Source organism: Heterocephalus glaber, unplaced genomic scaffold (assembly GCF_053883595.1).
Source record: "Heterocephalus glaber isolate CG9 unplaced genomic scaffold, H.glaber_assembly_v1.0 deba00001663, whole genome shotgun sequence".
Lineage (NCBI taxonomy): Eukaryota > Metazoa > Chordata > Mammalia > Rodentia > Bathyergidae > Heterocephalus > Heterocephalus glaber.
Genome location: NW_028258404.1, coordinates 476964 through 494258, shown reverse-complemented (window position 1 = coordinate 494258; position 17295 = coordinate 476964). Strand labels below are relative to the sequence as shown.

The 17295-nt window shown below is 35.6% G+C and overlaps 1 protein-coding gene across 1 annotated transcript in view; it reads right to left on the bottom strand.

Moving 5' to 3' along the window:
* Nucleotides 1-5: 5 nt before the first annotated feature.
* The window catches only part of LOC147822301 (mirror-image polydactyly gene 1 protein-like), a gene marked incomplete at its 3' end in the record, with an annotated part of 93165 nt that continues 75875 nt past the window's right edge, over nt 6-17295 (bottom strand). Inside the window, exons 7-9 of the mRNA XM_087197284.1 lie at nt 15705-15834; nt 415-448; nt 6-155 (exon numbers count right to left, since the gene is read on the bottom strand). Coding sequence (XP_087053410.1) covers nt 6-155; nt 415-448; nt 15705-15834 — 314 coding nt within the window. The remainder of the gene's footprint in view (nt 156-414; nt 449-15704; nt 15835-17295) is intronic.

Here is a 17295-nt window from a genome sequence, read left to right as displayed (position 1 = left end):
TCCCGTTCTTCTATCACAGCATTCATTTCTTCTGCAGTTATTCTCTTTTTACATTCCTTGGTCTTGTAGATTCTATCCACAATTATAGCTCCATTCTTCTGAATAGCTATCCCTGTGTCTGCATTGTTTATTCTGTTCAGTAATTCCTGTAATGTCTACCAACACCATTATATGTTAGTCAGACATGAAGTTTTAATATATTTTATTTAATATAGGGTTTTAATTAATAGGCACATGTGAATTGTAAATTGACTGAGTGAAGTTATTGAATTTTCATATTGCAGCAAAGATGTACATTATTAGTGTGTCAATTCTTCTTTTTCCCACATCTTAGTTCTTGAAACCCACTCAATTGAACTTAAGCCTCTAAGATATAAGACTGACATCAAGAAATCTCCTCAGAGAATGGCTTACCATGTCATTTTCTTCAGGGTTAATATTTTCTAGCCTAGAAAAAAGAGACACAGAAAGCCTGATCAGTAGCATTTCCTTAGTGCAGCAAAATGAGTTCGCTTTTTAAATCTTTAGAACTATCGTTCCGACTAGTCTTTTTAGAGTCAACCATGACACTGAACATATTAAAGTGCCACCTGCTCGACTCCATCTTTCAATAATGCTCTATATCTTCTGCACTGACTTCAGACTGTTAAGTTATTAATGTTTACTGCTATATATGACTACAAGGATCAATTGTTCATATGTGCTTAGATGAAGAAAGTTCCCCAGTGATAGAAGCACTCACACTCATCATTATATTTATTCCTAGACTTTCAATTCTTATCACAAACTGTATTCCCTCTCTTTTGGACACCATCACAAGTAAAACATGGCAAGTATTTTTTATTACAAAGTTTAACTATGTTCCCTCAAAAGCAATGACAAATAATTACACTAAATCTAACCTGAGAATCACTATTTGTTAAAACAAATATACTACATAGAAAGGCTGACCAAAATTGGACCACTCTTTCAGATGACTGTTTTCTTGTTTTCACATATGAAATTATTCAACTAAAATACAAAGAAAATAAATTGGTTTCCCTTATAAATGCATTTTGTCTCATAAGAGGCATAGTACTTATAGATGAAGGAAATGCATTAAAGGGAAAGAAAGAAGTTCTGAACAACATCTGAGAATATGCCTATAATTTAGGCAACCACAAAATTGAATAAATTAATAGAAAATCTATGATGGATATTAGTGGAATTATATACATTCTAGACACAATCTCAATTATTTTGAAAATATACTAAAAAGTTAAGATATCCAAGTTACTGTTTTCAGAAAGTATTCTTTGACTTATACTAAGTGGTTTACTTTGCTCACTCATGATCCATATATCAGACTTAAAATGTTAGATTCACCAAAAACCAGTTCAAATTCATGTATCAGAAAACGACAAACCATTACATGTTATATATTTTGAGGGGCAATCACACAAATTATAAAGTGCAAATTCTAAATTTTTAGCTTGCTATAATAATATACAAACCTAGGAATTCAAAAATTGGTTGAGGGGGAGTCTTGAATAATATTAAAGGCTAAAGCAACTGTCATTCACTGTTGTCCAAAATATGGTTTTCTGCATTTGGAAGAACTTACATAGGTTTTTTTTCTTTTGAAAATGGCGTGAGGACCAAGACATGGCAGGAGGGAGGGTTGAAAGGGAAGGGGATGTAAAAAAAAATTAAGATGTTGTTATATACATGTACCTCCTTCCCAATAATGAATGTAATTGTTATGTACTGTAAACATATACTAATAAAAAATATTTTTAAAAATAAAATAAAAGAATCTAAATCTTGCGTAAACTCTAAATTATACCCACTACAGTCTAACTTGACAAAGTCATGATAATTAGTAAGAATTTTGCTGATGTAAATGTCTCCAAGCTCAAGTATTGATTGATTTTCTATACGAGGCAAATTCTGACTGACAATCTTGCACTTGCACTCTAAGTGAAAAGACCCATGCATGAAATGTCACATTTCTTGATTTATCCCTCAATCAGTCAGTTTCACCTTTTTCCTTTCTGAACCTATAGTGAGTCACCTTGTTCAATAGTAAGAAGAAAAACCCTAACCTCAAAGAACAAAGAACTACTGATCAGTGAATCAGAAAATTCTGACTTGTTTGCTTTTATTCTCATTTTTACACAGTGCCAAAATTAATGTTTTTTAAAAAACCTAAGAATAAAAGAGACTGAAGAAAGATGTCAACATCTCAGGAGATCAAATGTACATACACAAGTATGTGTACATTTGTATTTGTGACTCATTTTAACTTGTTGGATCCTTATTTTTTTCCTAGTCTTACACAGAAGCCAAAAAGAAAGAAAAAAAGCAAGCATTGGAAATTCAAGAGGTAAAGGGAAGGCAAACAAACAGTTGAATAAGATGAGATACACACTATAATAGAGAGATACTAAGTAGGTCAGAAGCAGCAAAGGAGATGGGGAAAAAAGACACAGAATTTGAAGATCACAGGAGGGAAGATATAAGGAACAGAAATAATTTATATAATTACATTTTATATTTAATCCTTCCAAATATGTCCTTGAGTAAAGTAAAACTTAGTTATGAACTAAGTCTAAAATTTAGCCTAAAGTGATCTCTTGAAAGTTCCAAAGCTACAGACTCAACTGAAGAGAAAGGAACCTCCACAGTAGCATATAACATTATGCTGATATCTACTCCTTTTGTTGTTGTTTTTGGTTAATATAAATGGCCTTTCTTAATTCCCACCCATCTGTTCTCCTAGACTATAATACAGTAGAAGCTCCTTTATAAACTGTTTCTAGGAACAAATAATCCTTGTACCAATTAATACTGTTTCAAGTATCTGTTTACTTATTTAGATCATGTTTTTTTTTTTTGGTACCGGGGATCAAACTCGGGTCCTTGAGCTTGCGCAGCAGGCAATGAAACCACTGAGCTAAATTCCCGGCCCTAGATCATGTTCTTTAAACTGGGGTCATAATGCTGAAACTCGCCAGCAACTAGCACTGTACCTGATATTAGTACATATTCAATAAATATTTATGGAATTGATTAATTGAAAGAAAAAGTTGAGGATTGCGTGTTTTTCTTTTCTCTCATTCCCATTCCTCTCTTAACACAAATGCTACAGAGAACAAAATGAAAATGGCTCTGCCTGAAGAAACACTAATTTCAATACACAGTCATAAAAAGTGTAAAAATAAATGTACAAATTCAAGAAGATATGCAATGGAGGATAAAACATTAGGAAGAAAGACAGGATTTGTTAAGATATATCAGCTGAGAGACAGAATGAACAAAACTAAGATCGATGTAATAGGTTTTCTAAGAAAGAAGTTTTGGTTCGGATATGTAAGTAGTTGGTTGAGTCACTGATCAAGATAGGGGATTAAGGAAGAAGATAAGGTTTTAAGAATGAATGAATAAATTTCATTTTATATGTGCTAAATTTGAGTGGCCTTAGTAAATCTGAGGTACATAATTCTAACAATGTGACTTTATTGACTTTGAGTCTTTAGTCAAGTATCAAGTGCCCAAATCTTTTCCATCTTTGAACATTAATATCTTCTACCTCAAGAGTTGTGATGCTGGATGAAAAATTGATTTGTCATCTTTGGCAGAGTAAACTGATTTTTTAAAAAAAACAGAAAAATCTATGTAGAAGCAAATCTTATGAGTAGAATGGGTGACTGACTACGTAACAGAATCAGTGAACATAATTATATTAGAGCATTATTTAGCTGCAGATAAACTGAACATAAGAGTATATACAAATCCTCAAAGAAGATTTCTAAACTTTAAAAACTATTTATTGCAATATAATATGTATTTGTACATCGTTATGAGGTGCAGTAGAAACAAAAGGCAAATCAGAAAAATAACTCCATCGATCCATAGCAAAAGAAACTCAAAAAATTTCATAAACACGTGGAAATTGAACAACACACTTCTGAATAACCAATGGGTCACAGAGGAAATTAAAGAAGAAATCAGACAGTTCCTTCAATTAAATGACAATGACAATACAACATATCAGAAACTATGGGACACAAAGAAAGCAGTCTTATGAGGGAAATTCAAAGCAGTGAATACGCATATTAGGAAAACAGAAGGAGCCCAATTAAACAACCTGATGCTGAACCTCAAGCTTCTAGAAAAAGAAGAGCAGGACAACCCCAAAGCTCATACAAGGGAGGAAATTATAAAGATCAGAGGAGAAATCAATGCAATGGAGACTAAGAGAATGATACAAAAAAATCAATGAAGCCAAGAGTTGCTTCTTCGAAAGAATCACAAAATTGACAAACCTTTAGCCAACCTTATCAGAAAAAGGAAAGAAAAGGCCCAAATCCATGCAATTAGGAATGAAAAGGGTGAAATTACAACAGACCCAGCAGAAATCCAGAGGATCATCAATACCTACTTCCAGAACCTATATGCCAATAAGATGGACAACACAGAAGAAATGGACAGATTCCTAGATACATATGAATTACCAAAGTTGAACGAAGAAGACCTAAAAATTCTAATCAACCCAACATCAACCAGTGAAATTGAAAATGTAATTAAAAACTTATCAACTAAGAAAAGCCCGGGCCCCATGGCTTCACTACTGAATTCTACAAGACATTTAGAGAGGAACTGCTGCCACTACTGTTTAAACTCTTCAGTGAAATTGAAAGAGAAGCAATACTCCCAAATTCATTCCTGGAAGCAAGCATCACCTTGATCCCCAAAGCAGAGAGAGACCCAAACGAAAAGGAGAACTATAGGCCAATCTCACTAATGGACATTGATGCAAAAATCCTTAATAAGATACTGGCAAACAGAATGCAGAACATCATCAACAAGATCATACACCTTGATCAAGTGGGATTCATCCCAGGGATGCAGGGATGGTTCAATATATGCAAATCAATCAATGTACTACACTATATCAATAGAGCCAAGGACAAAAACTTTATGATTATCTCCATAGATGCAGAAAAAGCATTTCACAAAATCTAACATACATTTATGATAAAAACCCTACAAAAAATTGGAATAGATGGTGTTTACCTCAAACTGATAGAAGCCATCTATGAAAAACCAACAGCCAATATCATACTAAATGGTCAAAAACTGAAATCCTTCACACTAAAATCAGGAACAAGACAAGGATGTCCACTATCACCACTCTTGTTCAATATAGTTCTGGAAACATTAGTCATGGCAATTAGACAAGAGAATGAAATAAAAGGAATAAAGACAGGAAAGGAAGAAGTCAAATTGTCATTATTTGCAGATGACATGATACTCTATATAGAAGACCCCAAAAACTCCACCAAAAGTCTTCTAGACTTAATAACCAAATTCAGTCAAGTAGCTGGTTACAAGGTCAACACACAAAAATCAATAGCTTTCCTCTACACCAATGACAGACTCACTGAGAGAAAAATAGGGCAAATAATTCCTTTCACAATAGCATTCAAAAAACTGAAATACCTAGGAATCAACCTAACAAAAGAAATCAAAGACCTCTTCTCTGAAAACTATAGCACTCTGAAAAGAGAGATAGAAGAGGATATAAGAAAATGGACAGATATCCCCTGCTCCTGGGTAGGAAGGATTAATATAGTGAAAATGGCCATACTTCCAAAACTGCTATATAGATTTAATGCAATTCCAATTGAGAACCCAGCAGCATACTTCATGGACCTTGAGAAAACAATCCAAAAATTCATTTGGAACAAGAAGAGACCCAGAATAGCAAAAGCAATTCTAGGTAACAGAGACATGGCAGGGGGTATCACAATCCTCAATCTCCAACTATAATACAAAGCTGTGATTAAAAAAACAGCATGGTACTGGCAAAGAAACAGACCTGAGGACCAGTGGAACAGATTAGAAGATACAGAAACAACGCCAGACACACTCGCCCATCTCATCTTTGATCAAGGAGCCAAACACCCTCAGTGGAGGAAAGATAGCCTCTTCAATAAATGGTGCTGGAAAAATTGGGTTTCAACTTGCCAAAGATTAAAATTAGACCTATATCTCTCGCCATGCACTAAAGTCAAAATAGATTAAAGATCTAAATATTAAAATAGAAACTCTGAACCAGTTGGAACAGAGATTAGGTAGAACTCTTGAAGACATCGGTGTAGGAAAAGATTTTTTTAACAAAACCTCAGTTGCCCGTGAACTAGCACAAACAATCAACAAGTGGGATCTCCTCTTATTAAAAAGCTTCTGCACAGCAAGAGAAACCACCAGCAGTGTGAAGAGACAATCCACAATGTGGGAAAAAATCTTCACCTGCTTTTCCTCAGAAAAAGGTCTACTATCTCGAATCTATAAAGAACTTCAAAAGATCAGACCTCCCAAATTTAAAGACCCAATTCAAAAATGGGCATCTGAAATGAAGAGACATTTCTCAGACAAGGAAGTAGAAATAGCAAATAAATACATGAAAAAATGTTCAACATCACTGGTCATTCGAGAGATGCAAATGAAAACAACGCTGAGATTCCACCTCACTCCAGAAAGAATGGCTGCTATCATGAAATCAACCAATAACAAATGCTGGCGGGGCTGTGGGGAAAGAGGAACCCTGCTCCACTGCTGGTGGGAGTGTAGACTGGTGCAACCACTGTGGAAATCAGTATGGAGATACCTCAGAGAACTAGGACTGGAAGTCCCATTTAACCCCGCTCACTATTCCACTGCTGGGGATCTTCCCCAAAGAATTAAAAGAATCATACCACAGTGATATATGTGCACCCATGTTCAAAGCAGCACAGTTTGTGATAGCTAAACCTTGGAAGCAGCCCAAATGCCCATCAACTGGAGACTGGATAAAGAAAATGTGGTTTTTTAAATAAAATGGAGTACTACTCAGCCATAAAAAATTAAAAATTAGAGACATTTATAGCTAAGTGGATGCACATTGAGGTGATACTCTTAAGTGAAATAAATAGGACACATACGTATAAATATCAAATAGTTTCTCTGGTGTGAGAAACTGAAAGTGTAAATAAGGACTGAAATGCATAATAGGTAATGTTAAACAGGAAGAAAAGGGGCAAAGGGGAAGGAAGTGGGAGGGATAGGGGAACGGATAGAAGGGAATGGGATTAATATGAGAAAATGGAAAAATAGCAACAAAATCTTTGTAAATAGGGAGGAATGGAGGGGTTGAAGGGAGGGCTGGGCAAGGGTGAAAAATAAGAACCAAGAGAGATTATGTAAAGGTGCAAATTTCCAATGATGAATGTCATTACATTGTATACCTAAAATGTACCAATGGTTAGAATGAATAATCAATAATGCAAAATAGGAAGAAAAGGTTCAAAGGGGTAGGGGTAGTGGGAGGGGCAGGGGAAAGGAAAGAAGGGAAAGGAAAAATGATGAGAAATGGAAAAAATGGAAATAAAGTCTTTATAAATAGGGAAGGGTGGAGGGGGTGAAGGGAGGGCTAGGAATGGGGAAAAAATAAGAAACAAGATGCATTTTGTAAAGGTACAATTGCCAATGAGAAATGTAATTGTGTTGTATACCTAAAATGTACCAATAAAAGAATTTAACATAAAAAAGAAAAATAACTCCATCTCTTTAAACATCAATCATTTCCATATGTCTAAAGTTTTAAAAGATGCATAACTGAAAATTTAAAAAGGATATATACTTTGAAAGTATATATAAAAAATTTGATTCTAGTAAAGACTTATGCAATATAAACAAATTGATTCTAAAATCTGTATCTAAAGGCAAAGGTACTAACACAGTCAAAAGAATTGTATGTAATAAAGAGCAAGTTTGGAGGACTGAAGTCTGATTTCAAGACTTAATATAAACTCAAGTAATCAAGACTGTCTGATACTGGCAACTGGGTACAGATATATATCAGTGGAACAGAATATCATATCCGCAATATGACCACATAAATATGGCCAACTTATTTTTGACAAAGGGAAAAAGAAATTTAATAGATAAATGATAGTCTTTTCTATAAACTGGAGTAGAATAAAGGAATGTTCACATACAAAATAAAAAAGAATTCCACATATACGTCATACCATTCACAAAATCAACTCCAAATGGATCACAGATATACATGTAAACACAGAGTTTACAAGCTGAAGAAAATATGGGAGAAAATCTGTGTGACTTTTCATTTGGCAATGAGTTTTAGAATCAATACAAAAAGCACAACTATAAAACAAAAAACCAAACAAACGTTAAGCCACGTTTTACAAAATTCAAAAGTTGTATTCTGTTAATCATACTGTTAAAAGACTTTTAAAATAGACAAGAGGGCTGGGGATTTAGTGCAGTGGTTTCACCACCTGCCTTGCAAGCACAAGGTCCCAAATTCGATCCCTGGTACCAAAAACAGAACAAAACAAAAAAGGACAAGATATGGAGTGGAAGAAAATATATGCAAACCACTTATCTGCTAAAATGCTTCTATCTAAAATATAAATAACTCTTTTAAACCAAAAGAAAAATATTTAGTATAAAACCTGATCAAACATCTGAATAGACACTTTACAAAAGACAATACACAGATAAAAAACAACATAAAATACGTTCAAAATTAGGTCATCAGGAAAATGTAAATAACATATTGACGTAACTCTACAAACCTATTACAATAGGTATTATCAAATACAAGAAACAACACAAAACAAAAGCAATGGTTCTAAATGTGAGCAAGAATGCAGAGCAACAGGAACTCTAATTCAGTGTTGGTGGTTTCTCATAAAGTTAAAATAGATTTAACACAAGAATCTGTTATCATGCTACTTCATTTACTAAACTGATATGAAAATATTATATTCAGGTAGAACTCTGTACACAAATGCTTATTACAGTTTTATTAAGTACTGTTCAAACTGGAGGCAAGCAAAATATCTTTTATACCACCTGCCTCGCAAGCGCAAGGTCCCAAGTTCAATTCCTGGTACCAAAAAAAAAATAAAAACAGACTTTTATATATATAAATAACCAAACTTTTATATATATAAATAAGTGATGGAATACTATTCAACAAGGAAAAAGAACAAGGTTCAGTTTCTGCATCAGCATACATGTATTCTGATAAGTGAAAGAAGCCAGATTGAAAAGGCAACAGAAGTATAATTTTACTCATATGACATTCCAGGCAATGAAAAACTATTAGTTGCAGAAAACATGTCAGTTGATGCCACAGGTTTGAAGAAACAGTGAGTAGGTTTGACTAGAGGAAGGACCGGGGATATTTAAGTGGTGGGATTACTCTGGATACATGACATTATGCATTTACTGAAACCCACAGAACTTATGTCTGTAACACAGAGTGAACTTTAATACATACAAATAAAATATAAGCAGGAGGTCAAAGGATCATAAGATAGAATGCAGACTATGATAAAACTACATTTAAAAAAATTTGGCATAACCTCACTTCAAGAGGTAGAGTTGGGGGAATGAAGACAACTAAGTAAGATTGGGAACTGTAAGGCTACAGGAACTGCACACAGAGTAAAATCTCATGGAAGCATGTGTTAATGGCTCTGAAAAATGCATAATATATACTGTAGATGAACAAATAGGTAAATTGATGGTGTTTGGTGGGAGCAAGGTTTCTCATGGTTGAGAGAGATGAGGAAAGGGGGAAACTATAATGAACTGTTATACTAGATTAGATTTCAAAATAAACGAATGTTCAGTTGAATATAGGTATAGTTATACTAGTATACACACACATGCAGTAATTAGTATTCACACATTTCCTACTTCAGAGAGAAATCATGAGTATTCGCACTCCAGAAACAAAGGGCACACCTGGCATCCAGATCTTTATTTCTAATACCATTTTATAATATGAAGAAATAAAACCCTTGGAGGAATGGTTGGTTCTAGAGGTGAGGACTACCTGTACAAATTTCTATGCAACGTGACCCTCAAGTATCTTCTAAGTGCTAATGTCTAAATTACTTTCTTGTAGTTGGCACAAAATACCCAACAACCACAACTTAAAGAAGGACAGAACTATTTGGGCTCATATTTTCAGTCCACGGTCAGCAGGCTACAAGTGAGAAATAGCATGGTGGAAGGATCTGGCAGCATAAAGCTTCTCATATCATGGTGGTAAGGAAGCAGGACAGAAAAGAGGAACCAAGGAAGAAGCTATAATCCTTCCAGTTCATGTCCCTAGTGACCTGACTAAATAGGATCCCCCTCCTGACAGCACATTCAGCTGCTTAACTCATTAATAGACTGGGACACCACTGATTATAGTGTCCCAATGATACAACTACCTTTCCAAAGCCCTGCTGAGTGTAGGAGAGTTTTCAGGATCATTCTAGATATAAACCATAATATTCTGCCCTTGGCCCCCAGAAGACCTGCATGCATCTCTTTACACAAAATACGTATCTAAGAGTCACCGCAGTTTTAACAGTTCCAGCACTGCTGAGAAGTCCAAGTCCAATGTCCCCTCTGAGACTCGAGGTAAACCCTTAAATGTAAGCCCCTGTAAAATTTTTTTAAAAAGTTAAACACTTCCAACATACGATGGCACAGGGTAAACATTCTCATTCAAAAGGGAGAAAGAATAGAAAGGAGTGTGACCAAAGCAAGACCAAAACCCATTTGGGCAAGCATTATACCTTGTAGGTCTGTGCCAAGAATCCAGGGTAAGGTGTGGCAAGATGTGAGCTTAAAAGGGCTTGGGTGGATACATTCCTATAACACTGCCAGTTGCAGCCCTCGTGGTCTTTCTTGAGGATGTTTTCTCCCTCCTTGTCATTGTTTTTCTCAGCAGACATTCTATGTTCTTGGCATCTCCAACTTCCTGTGGCCTCTACTGTACTTTTGGCTTCACTCTCACAGTTTCCCACAGCACCCTTTCAGAGGCATGCTGTGTCTCCCAGGCTTTCTGAAATACAGGCAGAAGGCTCCCTGACCCCACAACTCTGACATTCTGCAAGCCTGTAAAACCAGGACCATATGGATGATGCCAAGGCTTGTGCCACTTCAGGCAGTAGCTAATCCCCCTTGTATCCTTGCTATAGAGGCCTTGAGTAAGCTGGGTTTCCTCAGCCTCTCTTAACAAAGCAGTCTTTCACTCTTGCATCTTTAAACCAGCAAAAGGTGAGATCTTATGGATTCCTGAGATGCTTTCAAGCCAGCTTTCCTATTGTCCCAATGAAAAGCACTTGGCTTCTTTGTAATGTCAATCTTTTCAGCAATCATGCTGTCCATGGCCCCAACTTTGCAAGTGACTCCTTTCTAAAAGTCAAAACTGGAAACTTTCTATATCTTTCCCCCCATCTTCTGTTCTTTGTTCTCAATGTAGACCTGGCTGAAAGCTATTACCAGTACCCAAGCCACAGCTGAACATTGGGTTCCCACTTCTCTGATAATAAAATCTGTCCCAGTCACTTTCATTGATACTGGGTCGTAATATTTGACACCCACAACTTAAAGGAGGAGAGATGAGCTGGGGATATAGCTTCATGGTAGCATATTAGCCTACCATTCATGAAGCTCGGGTTCAATCCCAGCAACACATAAAAAAAAATGTTTTTAGTCAATGGGGAGTAGGCTACAAGGGAGAATGGAATGTTGGAAGGGTGTGGCAAGAGGAAAGCTGCTCCTGCCATGGTAGCCAGGAAGCAGGAGAGAAGGAAGAAGCCAAACAGGGAGATACACCCTTTGGATTATACCCGCTGTGACCTGCCCTCAACAAAGGCCATACCTCCTGGCACACTCAGCCACCAAATTCATAACTATGGGACCCCCATGATCCAATCATCTTCCAAAATACCTGCATATGAGAGTTTTGGATGACATTCTAAATATAAGCCAAAAGAGCTAGAAAAAAAGAAATATTCAAAAATTAAAAAGATGGAGATATGCCAAAGTCATAGCGGAGCTAACCTGAAGATTTCAACAGGCAAAGATGGAACAATTCAAACAACAAAATAAATAATACAGTATTAGATTATAATCAGAAATATTACATGAGTGTCATTGAGACCATATTGAAATAAAAATATAATTAAATAGAAGAGACAGATCTCCTATTACAAAGAATTACAAATAATTTACATACAACATATTTTCTCCTGTAGGTTACATTAGTCAGCTTTACATTACTATAACAAATACCTAAGATAATCAATTTATATAGAGAAAAGGTTTATTTTGGTTCATACTGCTTCAGTCCGTCATCACTTGGCCCAATAATTTTGGACCGGGCCTATGGTAAGACTGTACATCATGGTAGAAGTACCTGGTAGAACAAAATCATTTAGAGTAGTATCTCAGTTCACAAATTTAATCTGTTCTATGATTTTGGAAAAGATGGTCATATTTGTGTTTGTGTGGGAAAGATGGCTGCGATCATGTTTGTCATTCAATGCAGAGTGTGCAAACAAAAACAAAATTTTGCCACACTTCTGTTTGCAAACCAAATTGTACCTTGTGGCCAGGAAACAAATGACAGCAAGATGAAGGGGTCAGAGTCCCACTATCGTCTTCAAGGGCATGTCCCAAAATGACATCAAGATTTGCCATTAGCTTCTACCTCTTGAAGGTTCTATCACTTCCCACGGTGACACCACTCTGGGGCTTAAGCCTTTCACATGGGCCTTTGTGAGAACATTCAAGATCCAAATTATAGTAGAGGTAGAGATCAAAAAACTCCTACCCACATTCTTGAGTATGGACTGCACTTATCAATTTGCTTACAAGAAGTAGAGTGTGAAAAATGAAATAGAAATAATTTTACAGTGGAGAAATATAGAACATTGACCTTGACCAAGTTAGTCTTGGTAAATCACACTGACAGAACTAAAAATATTCCAGACACAGTATAATCATCATGCAAAAAAGGCAAGATCATAATAAAAAAGAAAAGAAAAATCAAGGTGCTATAATTTGAATGTTTTCTCCCTTCAAAATTCATATTGAAATTTGTCAGTCACATTATTGAGACATGACTTTCTAGAAAGTGATAAGGCCATGAGGGCTCTACCTTTTCACTGATTCTTTTTGTCCTTCTGCTTTCCTCCATTTAATCATGTACATATCAGTAAGGTCCTTGGCAAATGTTGGCCTTTTGTTCTTGGAGCTCCCAGCCTCCAGAACCAAATAACCAATAAATTTCTGGTCATTACAAATCACCCAGTCACAACCAGGCATGGTGTTGTAGGCCTGTAATTCTAGTTACTAGGGAGGCTGAGGTTGGAGGATTCCAAGTTTGAGGCCAACCAAGCAACTTAAGAAAACCCTATCTCACACCAGAAAAATTATTTGGTATTTACACCTGTGTGTCCTATTTATTTCACTTAAGCATATGGCCTCAATATGCACCTATTTAGCTATAAATGTCTCTAGTTTTTATGGCTGAGTAGTACTCCATTTTATAAAAAAAAACAAACCCACATCTTCTTTATCCAGTTTCCAGTTGACGGGCACTTGGGCTGTTTCCAAGCTTTAGCTATTACAAACTGTGCCACTATAAACATGGGTGCACATATGTCGCTGTGGTGTGATTCTTTTAATTCTTTTGGGAAGATACCCAGCAGGGGGATAGCTGGGTCAAATGAGAAACTGGAAGTGTAAATAAGAATTAAAATGATTAAAATGAATAATTGATAATTTGAAATAGGAAGAAAAGGTCCAAAGGGGTAGGGGAAGTGGGAGGGGAAGGGGAAAGGAAAGAAGGGAAAGGAAAAATTATGAGAAAAGGAAAAAACAGAAACAATCTTTGTAAATAGGGAAGGGTGGAGGGGGTGAAGACAGGTAATGGGGAAAAAATAAGAACCAAGATACATCATGTACAGATACAAGGACCCAATGATAAATGTAAATGTACTGTATACCTAAAATGTACTGAAAAAAGAATTTAAGGAAAAAAATACAAAAAGAAAAGAAGAGAAAACCCTATCTCAAACTAAATAAAAGGAAAAGGGCTAGGAGTGTAGTTTGGTGGCACAGTGCTTGCCTAGCACGTGAAAGGCACTGGGTTTAATTCCTAACATGGCAAACACACACACACACACACACACACACACACACACACACACAAACACCCTAGTTTCAGTTATTCTGTTAGAGCCACACAGACAGATTTAAAATGAAATGCAGAAAACTCTCCATTAGTGGTTTGCATTTTAGAAGAGTACATAAAGAACATGAATTCAATAAAACAAAATACACAGCGAAGATGCTAAAACAAAAGAATGAAGTGAAAAGGAAAAAAGCTATTTGAAAATAAAATTCAGTGACTGAGGGATTCCACATAATAAAGAATCTGGGAAAAAAAACCACCATCTATGATCAAAGTTCCAGTAATTCAATTCTTTTTAATATAAAAGTATGATTAAACAACAGAGGGCACTTTGGTTACAGGAACTAATTTTACAAATGTGTTTGAAGTAATGCTAATTTAAAAAAATGTTTTAAAGTCTTTATTTCTTATCTGTTAGTCAAATGATACTACTTAATTGAAATACTCCATGAGGAAAGTTTGATAACTTTTAATACCGTAATATTTCTCAGTTTCTTTTCCTAAAATTAGAAGGGTCTTTCAGGAATTAATATTTCTTATTGAGAGAAAATATTTCATGATTCAAGATTTTCTTCAGTTTTATTTTAGCTATTACTCTGAAATTAAAGTAACACACAGCACTTGCAGGGAGCATGTGGTAGAGGAAGGTGCTTATGTTAAGGTGACTGGGAAGAGGCTGGGGAGGGGAGGAAGGGGTTGGGGCCCCAATATCCCCTTTAAGGGCATGACCTGCTGAGCTAACTTCCACCTACTAGGTGCCATCTCTTTCAGCTTCCACTACTCCTAATATGGCATGGGCTGGCTGGTAACCAAACCTTCAACACACGTGCCTTTGGCAGACAGTCAAGATCCAAACTATAGAACAGTCAAAAGAAAGAAAACCAAGGAAGGAGAAGGGAGAAGAGGAGAAGGGAAAGCAGGAGAACAGAGCGGAGGGGGAAATCCTGTCATCTGTAGCAAAATAGATGGCACTGGAAGACATTATGTAAAGTGAAATAAGCCAGGCACTAAAAGATAAATGCTTTGTATTCTTATTCATATAAGAAAGCTAAAAGAGTTGATATCAAAGAAGAGAATACAAGGGTGATAACCAAAGATTAGGAAGGTTAGTGGGGATAGAAAGAATTTGGATAACAGGTACTAAATATTGAAATAAGTTCTAGTGTTCTGTAAACAGGAACAGGGATATTAAGCAGAAAGCAGCATAATAGTGTAATAGTGTTCTGTAAACAGGAATGGAGATATTAAGCAGAAAGCAGTGAAAGGACCCAAATGGCTGAACTAAATCAACCAACTGATAATGAGAGGACATGATAAGAGAAAAGTCACACAAGAAGGTAGGGTAAGGACAGGGACAATAGAGCTATGAAGAAGTAAAGTAACTATATTAAGAGGGATGCTCCTCCCCTCCCTTCCCCTTTCGGTCCCTCTCTTCCCCTCTGCTCACTTCTCCTTTCCTTTTCTTTCCTTTTTAAATTGACTGTTATGCCTAACAGGTAAATTACTAGCATCCCAAAGGTTTTTAGACAAAAGTTGTGGGGATATGCAATTTCCTAATATAACAAATAAGAATCAGTACATTTTTGAATATGTAATCATAAAATACATATATCTTATAAGTTACCCCAATATCACATTTTTGCATTAATTGTGTACATACATTTTTAGAGACATTTCCATATGCTTGGCTCGTGCAATTGCTTCATCCCTCTCTTCAATGGCTAACTGCAGTCTAGACATAATAGCTTCATCACGTTCCCTCTTTGCAAAATACACTTCTTCAACTAGAGCTAGCAAAATAGATAACCCATAATCAATCAAAGAAAATAAAGGAGAAATGCATACATTAGTCAAAAATAAAAAATAACAGTTATTTTAAGGGACATTTATTCAATTGAATTAGTATCACTTAATTACTTCATAAAACATTATTAGTTTTAATAGCTACCGCTAAATTGAGATATCCCACCCACTTCAAAATTACAAAAGTAAAAAGTCTAAGAACAAAAGTGAGTTTTTGAAATAAAGGAAACTCATATATATAGCAGATAATGCATATACATTTCTACAACCACATGAGCAATCTGGCAAGGTTTATTAAAGTTAAATATGTCCTTATTCAGTAACCTAGCAAATCCATTATTTGTTTTGTAGCCTACAGAAATTCTTGCACATGTGCAAATGGAAAATATATAAAAATATCTACTGTAACATTGCTTATACTAACACAAATTTACAAACAACCCAAATGTCTATCAACATGAGCAAGAATAAATAAATTGCTATACATTCAGAATGGAATGCTGCCTAGCACTTAAAATGAACTAACTATGAACAGATGAACAAACCTCAAAAATGAAATGCTGGCAAAAAATAGCAAGTTGCAAAATAAAACAATTCTGTCTACTATTTATTCAAAGATACAACTCATGAATATCATAAAACAAGAATGACAATGATAAACACCAAATGTAGGATGGGCATGACCTCAGTGGGATCTCTTAAGGGGAGGAGAGGAAACAGATCAGAAAGAATCAAAGGAGCAGAGCTGCACCAGTACAGTGCTGCACATCTGTCGAGGGCAGGCGACATACTCATGATACAAATGGCTTCACTCAGATTTGTACACTACATGGGGAAATTTGAAGTCACAAGAAATAGTCATCTCTCAAGCATAATTTCAACTGTTAATATACTTGAGCCCTTACATAATTTTAAAACATCACTGCAATGTTAGATAAAGAGCTTAAATACCAGATCACTGAAACAAGTATTACTTGTAATGCCAAACCTCAAAATATACTTAGAAAAAAAGGTTCTTTTAGCTTATATAACATTAAGTTTATGTTCAAGGTTTGTTACAAGTTAATAATCAAGATAGTTATTACTTAAACTATAAGTTGTAGAAGAGACAAATCCTGATACATGTACTGTACAGTTTTCATGACTGTGTGTATATCTATAAAAATGTAATGTGCAGTGGCAGAGCAAAACTAATTCCAAGAAACTGAGTCTAAAGAAAGAAGAGTATATTTAGTTTTTTCCATTTACTCTTTACCATTTAGCAAACTTCTGTGTCAGTCATCCATCTAGTCTTAAGGGTTATGTATGTAATACTCTATTAAGTCCTTAACATCCTGAAACATACGTTGTTCATTACAGGGAGACAGATGGTAGAGAGAAAGACAGGCAGAAAATGCAAAAGGTAGGTAAGTAGGTCGATGGGTGGGCTCAGTAATGAAGGCTTTGAA